The 16,731-nt window shown below is 33.7% G+C and overlaps 2 protein-coding genes and 1 long non-coding RNA gene across 3 annotated transcripts; 1 reads left to right on the top strand and 2 right to left on the bottom strand.

Annotated features, from left to right (window-relative positions):
* Window positions 1-227: 227 nt before the first annotated feature.
* On the bottom strand, window positions 228-3,324 carry LOC123686265 (katanin p60 ATPase-containing subunit A-like 1). The gene is made up of 5 exons (XM_045626283.1): window positions 2,256-3,324; window positions 1,984-2,198; window positions 1,506-1,897; window positions 911-1,404; window positions 228-855 (listed from the first exon to the last, which is right to left on the bottom strand). Exons 1-5 carry the CDS (start codon window positions 2,415-2,417, stop codon window positions 589-591), a joined length of 1,530 nt encoding a protein of 509 aa, XP_045482239.1. The 5' UTR covers window positions 2,418-3,324; the 3' UTR covers window positions 228-588.
* Window positions 3,325-4,540: 1,216 nt separating this feature from the next.
* Window positions 4,541-7,265, top strand: LOC123685579. Its single transcript, XR_006748329.1, has 3 exons — window positions 4,541-4,671; window positions 5,271-5,412; window positions 7,130-7,265. It is a non-coding gene; the product is annotated as an uncharacterized LOC123685579 (long non-coding RNA).
* LOC123685578 (actin-related protein 8) lies at window positions 5,478-12,049 on the bottom strand. Its single transcript, XM_045625263.1, has 11 exons — window positions 11,139-12,049; window positions 8,326-8,887; window positions 8,109-8,276; window positions 7,854-8,054; window positions 7,519-7,803; window positions 7,348-7,464; window positions 7,100-7,252; window positions 6,820-7,041; window positions 5,996-6,209; window positions 5,790-5,918; window positions 5,478-5,731 (listed from the first exon to the last, which is right to left on the bottom strand). Exons 2-11 carry the CDS (start codon window positions 8,368-8,370, stop codon window positions 5,559-5,561), a joined length of 1,707 nt encoding a protein of 568 aa, XP_045481219.1. The 5' UTR covers window positions 8,371-8,887; window positions 11,139-12,049; the 3' UTR covers window positions 5,478-5,558.
* Window positions 12,050-16,731: the final 4,682 nt, after the last annotated feature.

Genomic DNA, 16,731 nt, shown 5'->3' with positions numbered 1-16,731 from the left:
CCAGCGACAAAACTATTCATTCTTAATTTATTATTCTGTGGCTTGAACGTCCAAATGACAGTTGCTTATTGTTTCTGGTTAATCAATTCGAATTTTTGTCGAGCTGACATAATTAGCTCGAATCAATTCGCACTGGTGGAGCCAGTCGAATACGCTATTAGATTATAAATAGATTATTAATGTTCTAAGGGTTAATACTACTGATTAGGCAGGAGAATCAACCACAATTGATCTACTATCATTAATTTTATAGAAAATGAGGAGAAACTACAAATTGCCACAGCAATAAATGAAATTCAGAACCTTGGGGATTTCTGATATAAAATGATATAATATAAAGACTACGATTTTCAGTTTCAACAATTTATAAATAGACTAGAAACGTATCAACTTTTAGCTAAAAAACAAAACAAACACAGGAAACAATGGAAAGACTTTGTAGTCTGAGTAAACCCTGAATTGGGTTTACTGATCCACAAATCTATCACAATGTTTATATTGGTTTAATAGGGTAAAACAGTTTTAGGGTTTTCTTGATAAAAAAAAAATCATAATAAAAAGATGAAAAGTGCATGACCAAGATTAAAATCATGAGGAACCAAAATCATTCATCCATTTCTCATATTTTTCCAAATCTTCACTGGAAACACTTTTGTTGTTTTTCATTAATGCCTCATGAAAATCTCTTGAGGTTACAGGCAAATCCAGTTCTTCCTTAGGAAGCTTTTTAATTTGATCTGGTCGCAAACCAAATATTTTTCGACGCATTGACATCATTGAAGCATCTCTACAAACATTTGTGATGTCAGCACCCGAAAAGCCATCCAATCTTTCTGCAATATCTGCCAAGTTCACCTAAAAATAATATTAATTGAGAATAGTTTTCATTTCAATATATATCAATAATAACCTCTGGATCCAATTTGACCTCTCTCAAATTAATTTTTAGTAGAGCTTCTCTTCCTTCTAAGCTAGGAAGAGGTATATAAATTCGTTTTTCTAGTCTTCGCCTCAAAGCTTCATCTATATCCCAAGGGAAATTGGTTGCAGCTAACACCATAACAACCTTTCCTGGCTCCTCATTGTTAGCTGTGATCCCATCCATTTGAACCAAAAGTTCAGATTTGACCCTCCTAGATGCTTCATGCTCAGATTCAGATCCTCTGCGTGAACATAATGAATCAATTTCATCAATGAATATAGTACTAGGTGCATAAAATCTAGCCATTTCAAATAAAAGCCTGACCATTTTTTCTGATTCACCACGGTACTTCGATGTAAGTGTAGAAGATGAGACATTAAAAAACGTTGTGCTACATTCTGTAGCCACAGCTTTTGCCAACATAGTTTTTCCTGTGCCAGGAGGACCAACCATAAGCACTCCTTTCCATGGACGACGTATTCCTAATAAAAAATATCTGATGAATTCATAGAATATCAAAAACTTGAAAATGAAAATATGTTATTACCAAATCTCTTCTAGCAATAATAAAAATCAAACACACCAGTGAAAAATTCTGGCATCAACATTGGCAACACAACTGCTTCTTCCAGGAGCCTCTTTGCTTCATGTAAATCTGCTATATCATCCCATTTTATATTGGGATTTTTCTGAACAATATCACGCTCTAATGTGTCAGCAAGTTCCCGATCCATGCCATGACATTCAAATTTCTTCTCTTCTGTTTCATCGCTTTTTTCATTTTGTACAACTTGTTCTTGATCTCGATCTCTATCTGATTTTGATGAGGATGGACGTTCATCTTTTTTAGTAACTTTAGTTTTCAGGGTTTCAGATCTTCTGCTTGAAGTTGATGAGGAAACTCCTCTTGAATCTTTCCTTTTCGTTTCCACTTTTTTTACATTAGAAATTTTCGACTTTGAAGGTCCATTACCTCTGTGGAATTACATTTGCTTTAATAGAAATTAAAAATTAAGGTTTTCTAGAGACGAGAAACTCAGAAATTGCCTCTTAATAAATACCTAATATTACTGTACTCAACAGGTGTTGGTGGAGGCCACACATCCGGATCGTCGTCATTTATTTTCAGTTCACCTGTATCCCTAACAGGTTGTTCATCTCGACAAAGTCTTCTAGTTCCAATTGGTAGATCTCCTTTTGTTTTTAATCTGAAGTTCTGTAAAGTTTGATTTAATCTTTTCACTCCTTCATATTCCAGTGAAACTTTCTTTAGTGCCTTGAATGTATGGCTAAATTAAAAAAATATTTCATTTTAAATTAAGAACAATTATACCTCTTCCCATTGGTTTTTAGATGTTGGGTCACCAATTGTTCGCATGAACTGATTCAACATTTCTATAGCACCAATATAAAGAACTTCAGCATTTGAATAATTTCCAATCATAGTATTTTCTCGAGCCAGTGTAAGATTATCAGCAATCTCTCTAGGATTCATTTTTCAACTTGTTAAAGGTCTACAAACTGTTGATTTTATTTGTTTGAAATGTTACTTCTATGAGGTTAAAAATAAATATCCTGAGATTAAAAGTCATTAGATTGAATATTATTTGGATCAAATCATTATTAGCAGATTTCAATTGAATTCTAAAAGCTCAAATTCTGTAGGATTCTAACATGCACACACTACAGATGGTATCTGACAACTAACGCACAGGCAATCTGCCTTAGTGAGTTTTTTGAGGTTTATTGAAAAAATATTTTAAATGTTATTGATTTTTTATACAAATTGTACTTTTTCAATAAACTTTATCTGTAATCTGTGCTAACATGTGTTAAATCCGTAACTTTTGAATTGAATTTCACATTGTTTTTGTCATTGACATTTTGACAAGTAGAAGTCAAATTCATACTTTCTATTTACTAATAATAATATATTACTTATTTTTGTTTATAAGGAAAAGTGTTTGGTAGTTTTCGAAAGTGAAATCGTATAACGAATGTTAATTCATTTTTTAATCATACTACAATTTGAATCAGTTTCAACCAGTATGGTTAATTCCCTACACCTGAAACGAAGTGGAACTTAGCAGATGTGATACTTTATCTTAGAATGGAAACCACAAGTTTTGAAATATGTATCTTTGAATAGAAACCACACTTTTTAAAATATTTTTAGCTTTGAATTCTGTTTAGTATGCTGAAGGTAGTTTGCCAAGGTCAGCCAATTGTGCTAGGTTAATGCTTCAGATATGGTTACTACACTGCTTATGTCCATAATTATTTCGAAATTTGGTAAAAATGTTGGGTTTCAAGAAGTACGAAAATAGCAATATATAGCTGAATAACATTTTTGATAATCGGATGTTTTTGTATCCTATTATCAGAGTAGGTTGCTTGTCGATAACCATAGAAACACAGATTACTGTGTTAGTCTGTGATAGAAACACCCGAAGTATTAGGAGGCGTCAGATGTAGAAAAAATTCTATGATTACGCCGAATACCTCCTCGCGTTCCTATGTTCCTAATACACAATTTCAGTTTTACGAAACGGGGGAACAGGACCAGATCCATAGAATTATCGGGGAGGTAACTAATGAGTACGTGAAAAATGAATTTATGTATTGCTTTTTATTGCTTCTGCAGACATTTTCTCTTTAATTCTGATATTTCTACTATCATTTCGATTGTATAGGATAAAATAATAATTCGTAATTATTTCTTGAAAAATTTTGAAATCTGAAAATGTGCTTTAATTGGAGCATTCGTTTTTTGATTAATTCGTAATTATCTTATGAAAAATTTTAAAATTTATGGTATTCTAAGTAAGATTTCAGTTTATGTGAAAAATTCATTGATATGTCGCTTATTAGTTACTTCTACAGACATTTCATATGCCTAAATTTCGATTTTTGTATAGAAGATCATTTGCACCAATGATTCTTTATTGTCATGGCTAAGAGAAAAGGAAATTTATTTACGATTAGGTGTATTGGCTCTGATTGAATACTGAAATAGAAAACCATCAATTATATTAACTTTTCAAAAATAATTACTATTATTCATTACATACAATCAGTCTGTGTTGTGAGTCGTCTACACACAATTTAATGAACCGCTACCCAATACGGATAGAATTCTATAATCAATAGGACTCATCCTACGGCAGGTTCGATTCATCTGGATGTCGCCATAGAACAAAAATTTTCAGGGGGTTTAGTGGAGATAATTTTCATCAAGTCTAGAATAAAGTGTCTCTTATTTTGTATAAACATTTTTCTACGCGAAATCGATACCAGATTAGAATTCTACAATTCAGAACTACTACTAACATGAAAATATGAATGCATTTGAACAGTCGATTCTTAGAAAAAAAACCCTAAACCACCGCCTGGCTACGCCCATGCTGTTACTCACTTCGTGAAGCTTCGTTGCCTTTCGTTGACCATAGAAATAGTTGAGGTATTAGGAGTAACGTTATTGGATCCTTCTATGATTACTCCGAATACCTCCTCGCTTTCCTATGTTCCTAATAACAAATTTCAGATTTACGAAACGAGGAACAGGACCGAATCCATGGAATTTTATCGAGGAGGTTATCTAATGAGTAACGTGAAAAATTAATGTTTTGTATTGTTATTGCTTCAGTAGACATATTCTCTTTAATTCTGGTATTTTTACTATTATTTCAATTTTATAGCATAAAATAATGAGTTAATTGGTCATTATTTCTCGAAAAATTTTGAAATAAGTAAGATTTTAGTTTTTCCTTCAATATTTCGAATCTAAAAATGTGCTCTAATTTCTGAAATTTTATCAGCAGGAAGAATTTATTTAGGTGATTATCCACAGCAATCAGTTTATTTTCTAAAAAATCTGTTGACTCATGTATTTCGAGTTTCCTGAGATAATTTTTAGGTGACTGTATCCAAGATCATTTGCACTGTTGATTCTTAATAATCATGGCTTAGGGAAAAGGAAATTTTAAGTATATTGGCTCTGATTGAATACTGAAATAGAGGACCATCAATTATATAAATTATTCTCCAAAATAATTTTTTTTAGTAGTTAATACAATTTTCCTGTGAGTCTAACTAATAGGACTCATCCTATATTAAGTTTGAAGTCATCTATCTAGATATCATCATTCAGGGAATTAACATAATTTCCTTTTATCTCATGTAATATCTTAATCATCAAAACGAAATCATGAAATAAAAAATTTCATTATCATTAAGACCTTATATAAGTAATTAAGTTGGGTCTATGCATTTTAAAAGGTTTTTTCAGCTTCTACAATCCTCTTAGCTTTAACTTTGGAATTACTAGAATACTATTCATTATTTGTAGATGATAGCAATATGGATTTTTTTTTGGAAAATGGGTTAGATGTTTGAGCAATCCCAATTTAGAGATAATTCAAGTAAAAAATTTTTCAAGGGGTTAACTGGAGAATATTTGAACCCATTATAATGATTTTCAACATAAATCTGTGAGTTTATAGGCATTGCCTAAACTTTAATCTATGTTTAATAATAATAAAAAAATGTAAAAATCTTAGGAGAATTTAAATACTTTTTATTAGAATTATTGCTATATAAATAACACCTTGTTTTTAAGTAAAAAAAAATTATTGAACTACCAAGTGAAAGGTGCTCTCTCCCTTAGTATTCTCACACCATATTTTTCCCACTCAGCCTTGGAAATCCATAATTCATGTGCTGTTTCCAAACACGATAAAATTGAAGCTCCCTTCCAAGCTATCATGGATGGATCCATATCTCTGGGATTGGTGATTATGTCTAACTGCTCTGAAACACATAAAATTTATTTATAGAAAACATTAATTGTTGAACAGGAAACACTTACCAGCCCGATAAAGATAAGGAATTTGCAAGGATATTCTATTCTGCAGCCAAGTACCAATACCTGCAAACTTCATACCACCGCCTACAACTAATATACAACCATACATCTTTCTTTTCAAATCTTCGTTAGCTGCAAGAAAAAAACGAAAATTAGGAATATATGTTTTTTTTAATTAATTTTTATTGTAAAAAAAATCAAATACTCACGACATCTGTCAATACTTTGTAGAACTGCCTGATCTAAGCCTAGAATTTGTCCTGGATTTATCACAAATTCACGATCATTTCCAATTGGAGCATTATCTATTGCATCAACTACAATATCCTCTTCCGTTAAGTTATTGTGTTGGCCAGATTGCTCCAAGAAGTTTTCCGTGATATCGGTAGCAGATTGATCCAAATTTTCTTTTATTACTCTCCTCTAAAAATTAAAGAACCATTAGTCCACTTCAAACAAAATATTGATATTTCAGTGAAAGCTAACAATTTCATTTCACATTTTGACTAAACATATTTTGTAAATCAGACATCTATTTGGATTAGATGTTAATAAAATAATGCCAAAACTGAATATTAAAAATGATTCTGAGTGCTGTACCTCAATGCTCAACAGTTAAAAATCCACACAAATTAAAATGAAGAAAAGTGGCTCCAGCAAATGTGCCTTCAATTTTTTAAATATATTTTTGTGAAAATCATTTTGAGGTAAATTACTTACATTCTTAAGCTAGACGTCGGGCCGAGGCGGAGAAATCCGCCTGAATACATTTGTATGCCGGGGCTCAGTTGCATACAAATGTAGGCAGGCGGATTTATCCGCCCCGCCCCAATTACCTTTATTTGTTTCTTGTTTATGATATATGATTTTAAACATGTAGAGAAAAACACCCCTTTTTGAAGTTTGTTGATTGTACTTGTATTTTCCCAAAAATCTTGAATTTTTTAGCACTCTGATTCGTTTTCACGTCATATTATGCCCAAAATATGAAAAAACGTCTGTCAATATTTTCAAACTTTTTTTGGATACTTACTCTGATGTCTCTCAAATAGTTTTCATCATGAGGATCTTCTGGGTCTCCAGTTGAAGGTTTTTGGGTATGAATAGATTTTGGACCTGTTATTCCAAATAATTCAGGACTGAATAAACTCAAAGGAGCAACAATGCACTCATCTCCAACTTGAATTGTGTACTGCATCACAGCCTTACCAGGTTGCTTGAGTATAAAAGTTTTTTCTTGAGATCCACAAATATCCTAATAAACAATATTGTGGTATGAAAATACCTCTAATCAGAATCCCATATTCACCTACTAAATTCACATGACAGAATTCTTCTTTCAGTTTCCGAAGTAACATTGCATCTAGTTTATTCTGGTCTTTGCAATCTTTATATGGAAAGGCACATTTTTGGAGCAACCAGTAAAATATTTGTGCAATATCTCCGCCACCATAATTCAGTCGCACCTGAAGAGACAACAGAGTTGAAATATTCCAAACTTAACAAGTTGACGTTGAGAAGAAATATATTTTTATGAAATAAACAGACTAAATGAACTCACTCTTGTATGAGGATGACAGATGCCATCTTCCACACAAGATACAGAGGTTTTCTGATCACCAACATCAATAACACAGGCATAACTCAAACCTGATCCAAAAGTAGCGGCAACATGATCCTGAAATAAAAAAAATTAACATATCCACTTTTATATGAAACTGGATTAAATTACCTGAACCAAGAAACAACTACCAAAATCCATTTTACTCAGCAATAAATACATCAATTCTCTTAAGTATGTACGATTGTAAACATCAGGAACAATTAAAACAGCTTTGTGGTATTTAAAATCTTTTTTGTTGATTTGAAAATGAGTTTCAATAACATGGGTCCAGATGGTTTCCAAATCAGCTAATACTGCAGTCATAGAACCACCAGGTCCGCTATGAACATTGAAATCTCCTCCTTTGAAAGGAAAACTTATATTGTAGGGTTCAGCTGGGTTTATACCTAAAATCTAAGAATATAGAGTTGATAGGAATAGGGTCAATGCTCAAATTCTTTTACGTCATTTCCTATAATAATATCTCCATCAGTTTTCAACCATTCTCCTCCATTGGGGGCCAATATTTCTGGTTCTGATCTTCGATTAAATGCCGCAATCTGCTGAGGAGGTGTGGCATACCGTCTCTGTCCATCAGATTGCAAACAAGATTGAAGTGTATGTGATACAGCAAGACGAGCTTCTTCAAATTCCTGTGGTTGTGTCTAAAACGCATATTATTAGACTTCTCATATACAGTCAAAAGGTCACATTTGCACCAAATCAATTCGCTCTGGTAAAAACGAGTCTCTGTATATATGGCCGTTAGATCGAGCCCTTCGTGCAATAGCGTGAAGCAAAGTTAAGGGATTCAAGTCAGATGCTCGCCCAACCCTCAAATTCAAAGATCCTGGATGAATAACTATAATTGTTTTGGAATGGAGATGCTGAAATAAAATTGATGAGATAATCATTACGATTTTGAGGTATATTCACCTCAGGTGGTGTTTCTGGGCAAGCCGATGCCATTTCATGTACCATTCAAGATAGAACACATTCCAATAAATAATAACAAAATTGGTTCGTTAATAATGTAACCAAAACTTTGGTGATTTATGATATGACTTATGATACAACCTGACTCCTGAGTTGACTTTGTGTTTATAACATAACTGTCAAGTATCACAGTATAGAAGCTAGTATTTCTTCTTCTTCCTCATCTTTGTTTCCCAAACTTAGGGAAACCATGGGCTCGTCCATTGGATATGCACTCAGTCTTAGAAATCGGCCCTTCATTTCTCAAATAAAACGAATTAATGACCATTTTCAAATGCAGGGAAACTATTACAATATAAAGAAAATATTGAAGGTGTAAATTATATCTTGACATTGTATTTTCAATACTAAATTTTTAAATATCATTTCAGTATCTCAAGATTCGTTGAATGTTTCTTCTGTTTTTCTATGTTATCAAGTGAAAGATTGAATTTTCTCTTCAGGTTGGAAATTTGGGTCCCTTTTGCGTTTTTCCGACATGTCTGCTACCTATGCTAATTCACTAAAAAATAATAAAAGGTCGCAATAAATAACAATGTAATGAAAATTTATGAAACTAACGTGCATATTTAAAAGCAACCGACATTTAATTTTTTTTTTGTTTTTTTTTTTTCTATAACCATCTGGTTTGCTTGAACAGTAATCAGTTTAATTTGAATTTTTGAAAATTATCTGTTTCTAAATCTGTGTTAGGAACGCATAATTGATTAATTAACAGCGTTGCCATGTTGAATTAATTACTTAACTGCGATTCCGAAATCTCAGATTAATACGTCTACGTTTAAGCTGGTGAAATTGGTATTCCCTTAATCGCAGTTAAAATGGTAGGTCAGTTTAATCTGAGTTTCCGTAAACGGAGTTAAGACATCGTTTGGTGAAATCGGCCCTCAAATGTCAAAACTGCACTTTTAGAATCCGAAAAAATGACAACATTTCTAAGATCCTTTCTCAGTGACCCCTCCAACGCATATAATAATAATTTATTCCATTTTTTCATATACATAATAATACAGGACCAATAGGGGGCTATGTTGCCCGAACATAGGAAGGCCCTTACAACTAAATTTATTTAATATATCATTTTACTTCCTCCTTTTGCACCCATTTATGTGACCCTGGTTCTTGTATCTATTTTATCTCCTTTTTACACTTTTATTTCAATTATGTCTTCAGGATTTTCTATCACAAAAACATAATTTCTGCTTTTTAACACTCAAGTTCTTTGAACTATTTGGTAAAACATTGAAATACTTTTTTGCATAACTTATATAACTCATTTTTCCTTTAGTTAATATATTTTTTGGCACTTCAACACTTCTATTTCTTGTATTCACTGGACAATTGTTAGATTCCATCTAGGGAAACCAAACCCGCAAATGCGGGGTCCCTGTGACATTCTCCGGGATCAAAATTGCGGGATTTTCCATGCGGGATCTGCAGGATTTATTATTAAAATTGCATATCAGACAATAAAAGCACAAACGTCTTTCGAAACGTCCCAGAAAGCAATAAACCATTCAAATTGGAAAGTCATAATAACTCGATATTGAGTTATTCAGAAAACCCAGGCAAATATCTGGAATTTCTGTCAATGTCTACAAATGGCCAAGAAGATACTTTTGTACTTCATAGCAAATCAACATTACGAAATGAAATAAGGAGTTTGACTGACAGGCTGCTTTAGAAGACAAAACACAATCCCAACCCGAAGACCATTTCACTTATGGTGATGAGGATAAAGTACCTTTATCTGATCTAGCAATGAGACGTGAACAGCCTTTGAATTTAGAAGAGGAATCGAATCGTGCTGCGTGGGAACCAGGATCAAAGGCTTCTTCTATGGGTGTACGAGCACGAGTACGAACAACACTTGAACAGTTATCCAAACATGAAATGACCCTTTTCGAATGCAGATGGAATAGGGGTACAAGTACATACTTGGAAGCTGTTTACAACTCCGACCCTGGACTTAATTTCCACCAATCACAAACACTCAATTTTGAATAACAAATGGTTTCTAGTTGGAAAAACTGTGAAACAGCACTTGTCGGCAGATTTTTCGAGTTTACCCGCGGCAAAAATTGACAGCTTTTGCCATGAAATAAACACTTTTATACTATAGTATGTATGCATAAGACATTTTATAAGTATGTTTAATAGGTTGAGTACAAAGAGTATATATATTTTTAACAATCCCGCATTCTTGCGGATCCGCGGGATTGATAATTTTTATCCCGCGGATTTGCGGGATTGATATTTTGGAGCGGGATTGGATTCCCTAATTTCAATCTCAATTTACCATATTGATGAACTATTGCATTTATTGCAAATACCTGCTTTATTTTCAATGGGTTATTGTGATCATGTTCTTGTATGCCTATTATTCTGCTTTGTAAAAGTTCTAATAAACCGTAATATAACTGCAACAGTTGGTTTTTTGACAACACGTGCCTTAATCTGTAGAACACATATAGTAGATGCTTCAATCTATTTACTGTCTTCGAAATATGTATGTCCCATTTCAAAGTGCAGTCATATGTAAGGCCTAGATATTTTCAATTGGTCACTCTATTAAGGTTTTGACTGTTTATATTAACTGTGATATTTTCCGGAACTGAATCTACATACCTAATTTCCAAATGTCATAATTACTGTTTTTTTTAGATTAACTATTAGTTTATTTTAATAGAGCCATGAATACATATAATTTAATTTTTCTGTCATTTTATTAGACAATTATATCCATGACTCACCTGTCAACATTAAAACTGTGCCATCTGCATATGCTATTATTTCATTAACTTGGCACAGTATATCATTAATGTAATATCCAATCGTGAACATTTCTGCAGTGTACCCTGACCAATGATCTGGCAGTCTAATGGATGCTGACAGATTCTCCGAGTATATTCCAGTTCTCCCTATGGGAGAAAAGGTATAGGTATGGGGATTTTACATATTTTTCACAAAAGGAATGGAATTGTATGGATGTGTCAATACTGCTTTTTTCTATTGGTGCCACTATAAAATCGCGATTCCTAATGTGTCCTTCTATATCCAAGTTGTATATTGGTAGTTTTTTTTCTCTCCAGGAGTCTTGGTTTTGGCCCTATTTTTTCATATATCTCAACGAAGGGTGGTTTTTTATTGTTCCAAAAACCCGTAAATGGTATTATTTCTTCAATATTTTGCAATGTGGGATTTTTTTTGTATCTCATTCTTTTCAGTATAAACTCTGATGCCAACAACTTTCTTTTTTTTTCCAGCGTCATTTCACCACTTTCGGAAAGCAAGATGTTTACTGGAGTAGACCGCATTAGTCCCAGGCTTGTTCTTAGTGCCTCAGAGCCCCAAAATCCAATTGCGGTCGAATCAATGCTCCATATATTGTTAGCATGTTCATCAGGTTGGACACCCCACCAGGTTCCACACAGAGTCCTTAGTATGTTACAGTTCTTCATTGCCTTACCACAGACCAAATCAATTTGCTTTGACCAATTAAGTTTTTGATCCAATGTAGTATCCAGATATTTCACCTCCTGTTTCCAAGGAATGTTTGTTCCTTCAATTGAGAAATTTGGTATGCATTCTGTCCAGATCATCCCAAAATTCCCATCCAGAGCACTTCAATTCACTTTTCCCACTGCACACACTACCACTTTCAAAAGATATGTGTTAAATTTCAATTCAATTTCAATTCAATTTATTCATCATCAACAGGTACAAATATATACATCATACAAAAACTTCACTTGCAGAAATATACAGCCTAAGCAAGCTTGTATGCTGTCATTATCTGCTTCTACAACTGATGAACATTCTCCCCAGTTAAACAAAAAATCAATACATTTGTTGAAAGAGAAACAACAAAAAGATAGATTACTAATTGAAAGGCATAACAAGCCAAAGAAACGAAAAAAAAAAAAAAAAAAAAAAAAAAAAAAACAAAAAATCATGCCGATAGGATGGCCTCGAATCTATCAGAATTAAGAACCACATAATTTCGGAGATGATATCTGAAAAGTTTACTTTTTACATTGGTTGTTGATCTAAGTTCTTGGGAGAGGAGGTTATAAAATTTTGGGCCATAATATGACAGGCTCTCCTGCAAGTGTTTTTTATGGAACCTTGGTACAAACAGATCTCCACGCAGAATCTGTCTGGTTTGAAACTCGTGCTGAATAAAATTTTTCCTCTGTCTCATCTGATTCAATATAACTTCATAAATGTACAGTTGTTTTATACTTAATTGACCAGACTCTACATAAAGCCTCTCAGTAGCAAACCTTCTACCCACCTTAAGGATTATTTTAAGTATAGCCTTATTAACAACTTCAAGGCATCCCATGTTATACCTATTCGCCCCACCCCATATTACAATTCCATATCTAAGGACAGAAAGTACAAGAGCCTCGTAAACACGAAAACATTCTCTCGTGGAGAGAACATTCCTGATGTTGAAAAAGATGTAGAATAGTCTCTTGAGACGCTTCACAAGATAGGCTGCATGTTCACTCCATCTTAGATGTTGGTCAACGAGGACACCAAGATACTTAATTGACTCAGTTTTTTCAATCGCTGGACACCGACATCCCAACAGGTTACAATGATCCCCATGCAAACGTACAAACTGAAAGCGTGGCTGATCAGATGCTCTGAGTGAAAACGCAATAAATTTAGTTTTTTCGGTATTCAAACTCAATAGACAATGTGACAGTTGTTTATAAATAATTTTCAAACCCTTTACCGCAGTCTGATAAGCCTCGTCCCAAGTGTTTCCTTCGAAGGTTATAACAGAATCGTCAGCATAAGCTATTACATTAAGGTCTGAAGCAAGAAGTAACCAATTAATAAAAATCAAAAATAGGGTTGGGCCAAGAACAGTTCCTTGTGGTATACCAATATCAACAGGCAGTGGACGACTCAACACATTTCCAATCTTGACACTCTGAAACCGATCGCTCAAATAACTCCCGATTAACCTCAATGCAACACCCCTAACACCGGCACCCTCTAATCTACTAAGAAGCAAAGCATGATCCACCGTATCAAACGCCTTGGTCAAATCTAAAAACACGGCAAGGACTTTTCTATTATGATCGATATTATGAATGACCCTCTCAACGAGTTCCTGAATCGCATCAGTGGTTGAAATGTTTTCCCTGAAACCAAACTGTTTGTTACTCAGTATTTGTCTCTTTTCAAGAAACGATGTCAATCTTTTTTTGAGGCATTTTTCAAAAATCTTCGCAAAATTATTAATAACCGAGATTGGGCGATAATTTGTCATACGGGATCTATCGCCAGATTTGAAAACACAACTTACATATGACTGTTTCCATTCAGTTGGCACTATACCGGTCGAAAAACATAAGTTAATTATATGCACGAGGGGCTTTAGAACGAACAAATGAATATGCTTAATGAGGGATGAAGTGATTCCATCTGGTCCGGGGCTGGCACCATTCTTTAATGAGGAGATAGTGTTTACAATCTCATTCTCATCAACAGGCTCCAAGTATATGGACGAGGAATTCGATGGAACCTTCAGAAAATCAGAATCTGAATATCTGGTTATACCCCGAGCTAATCGCTTACCGATATCAATAAAAAACTCGTTGAAAATATTTGCTTTCTCTTCCAAGTTCCTGACAGTACATCCATCCTCATCAACTATTACCTGAGGAATATCTTGTTTAATCTTACATGTATTATTCATCTCATTTAAAGTTTTCCAGTATTTCCTAGTATCATTACCGGCTAGTTTAAATTGTTTCACATAATACGATTCTTTAGTCTCCCTTATCAAATTATTCAACAAATTTCTATATTCACAAAATTTTTTTTTATTTTCAGGGTTAAAATTCTTTTTAAGCCACAGCTTCATCTTATCGCGCCGTTTAATAGACGTTACAAGCCCGACGGTTATCCAGGGCTGATTTTTCTTAAATTTACCACTTTTATTATTCACGATATAGGATGAACTCTCTATATATTTTATCAAAGATTTCAAAAAGATAGTGCATGCCATCTGAGGATCTGAACCATCAAGGACCTGCCCCCAGCTTTCATTCATTAGTTGAGAGATTAGTTTATCTTCATCAATGAAGGTTCTCTTTGTCGGGTAATTAAGTACATTAGGTTTTTGATTGGAAGCTGATTTTACCGACAAAAAAACCGCCCAGTGATCAGTGATCGAAGTTTTCACTATACCAGGACATAATAACAAAGTTTTACGAGGTTTATTCCTGAGTTTTACATAAATATGATCAATCACCGAGGCAGAAGTATTAGCAACCCGAGTACCTGAATTAATCTGAGAAATAAAGCCATTTTGTCCCATACACGTTTGGTATATCAAACTATCCTTAGTGACTGGATCACCAATATTAATATTAACGTCACCCACAAAAATTTCCACATCCGCAAAACTAATGCCCATCAGATACTTATCCAATTCTTCAATGTAAAGTTTCATATTCGTAGAAGGAGGTCGGTAAGAAGCAGTCAAACCATAATTTGCCCCATTCAACTCAAAGGTTAAATGTAGCACATTAGTTTCCGAGAAATTAACAACCTGAACACACACATCTATAGTCAACTTCACATACACCAATAAGCCATCATTTTTATTGTATTCTGAACCATTATAATATACATTGAAACCAGGAATGCCATAATCTGACTCCACACACAAATCCCAACACTCAGACAAAACAATCACATCCAAATTATCAAACTCTAAGGCATTTAAGTATAACATTAAATCATCATAATTTTTTCGTATACTACGTATATTAAAATGTACCATATTCATGTGTCTATCGAATTCAATCTCCTTTCTAGCATCATCAACACTAAAATATTTGTTCTCTATGTCATCCAATTCCGATTCGAAGCAATCCATTATAAAACTACAATAGCAAAAGAATAGTATATATATAGTAAAAAAAAAAAAAAAAAATATAAATAGATAATATGAGTAAAAACAGAACCAATGAAAATATGAAATGTTAACAAATAGATATAAAGATAAAATACACACAGACAAAAAACTCAGCTTTAGGTAATTCAGAATGAATACCCACAAATACGAACAGAAATAGAATATATCATATAAACACCAAACAAAAAAGAAACAGGAGAAAAACAGCAATTCAGTGTTAAAAAAATTTTTCCCCTTCTTTTTCCTCCCTTTAATTTAAATTTTTTTAGTGTTCTTGGTTTGAAGTCGACCTCGTCTTGGCAGGTCTAGTAGCGACTGGTTTAATTGGTCTCTGGGTCTTCTTCACTGCTCCTGTCGAAAAAGGTGTGGGTTCCCTTGATCTAACCGCGGGAGGTTCAAATTGTTCCTGGTTCAGGTTGTAATTCAACTTTTGGATTGGGGTGGTTGGTCCGATCTGTTCCTGTTGACCACTCTCCAACTGTAATAATTGAGGAACTGATAATTCAGTACCGTCGATAACAAGTTTATTCCCCTTGATGAAACAAATCTTCTTGTTCTTCTTCCCAACCAGCAGATGTCTCCTCAATATCTTCTTTTCTTCAAGTTGAGCGGCAGTGAGATCGTTCTCAATATATACACCCGATCCTTTCAAGATTTTTACTCTACGGAAAATTTCCGTTTTCTCAAGACGAGATATAAATTCAACTTTTACTGGACAATTCCTTGACTTCCCCAAGCACGAAATATTATTTATATGTGATTTCTCAACATTTACATTCAACAAAACATTTAGTTTTTCAACAACAAAATCAGTTGTGATTTGCTTAGGTTCTACGTCTAACCCAAATAATAATATGTTATTTGCTTTCGAATTTTTCTCTAATGAATCGAGTTTATTCTTTAAATGTTTGTTTTCTTGTTCTAGAGTATCGACTCTGCTTTTCAAGTTTTCAATTTGAAACAGTAATCTTTTTTCACTTGACAATATTGCGCTTTTTAATTCGTCCTTGTTTTTTTGCATCTCCTGAAGAATTCTCTCAACTGCCTCCTCATTCATATCGTGATCAGAGAAGGAGTTATCCAATTTATCAAGAGTTTTGTAGTAAGAAACAAAAACAGAACAGTAAGTTTCTCAAATTTCAACAATATCGGACGCTATAATCGGGAAAGGAATTATTGTCACACGTTGGTAGGAAAAATGGGAAAAGAAAAACACACCCTTCACTCTCACGGGCCTATGTAAGAGACTTTTCAAAACAAACACAGGAAGGCCGCGGTAAAAATACAGTAAACAATTGGTCAGACAAAGGGAATCCCCGATAAATCTACCGTCTGGTTCCTATCTCGAATTTACTGATATGAACGATATGTATTATCGTTATCGATAGCCAACATATATA

This window comes from Harmonia axyridis, chromosome X (genome assembly GCF_914767665.1).
Source record: "Harmonia axyridis chromosome X, icHarAxyr1.1, whole genome shotgun sequence".
NCBI classification, from domain to species: domain Eukaryota; kingdom Metazoa; phylum Arthropoda; class Insecta; order Coleoptera; family Coccinellidae; genus Harmonia; species Harmonia axyridis.
Note: the sequence above shows the minus strand (reverse complement) of the source record. Positions and strands in the feature narration are given on the sequence as shown.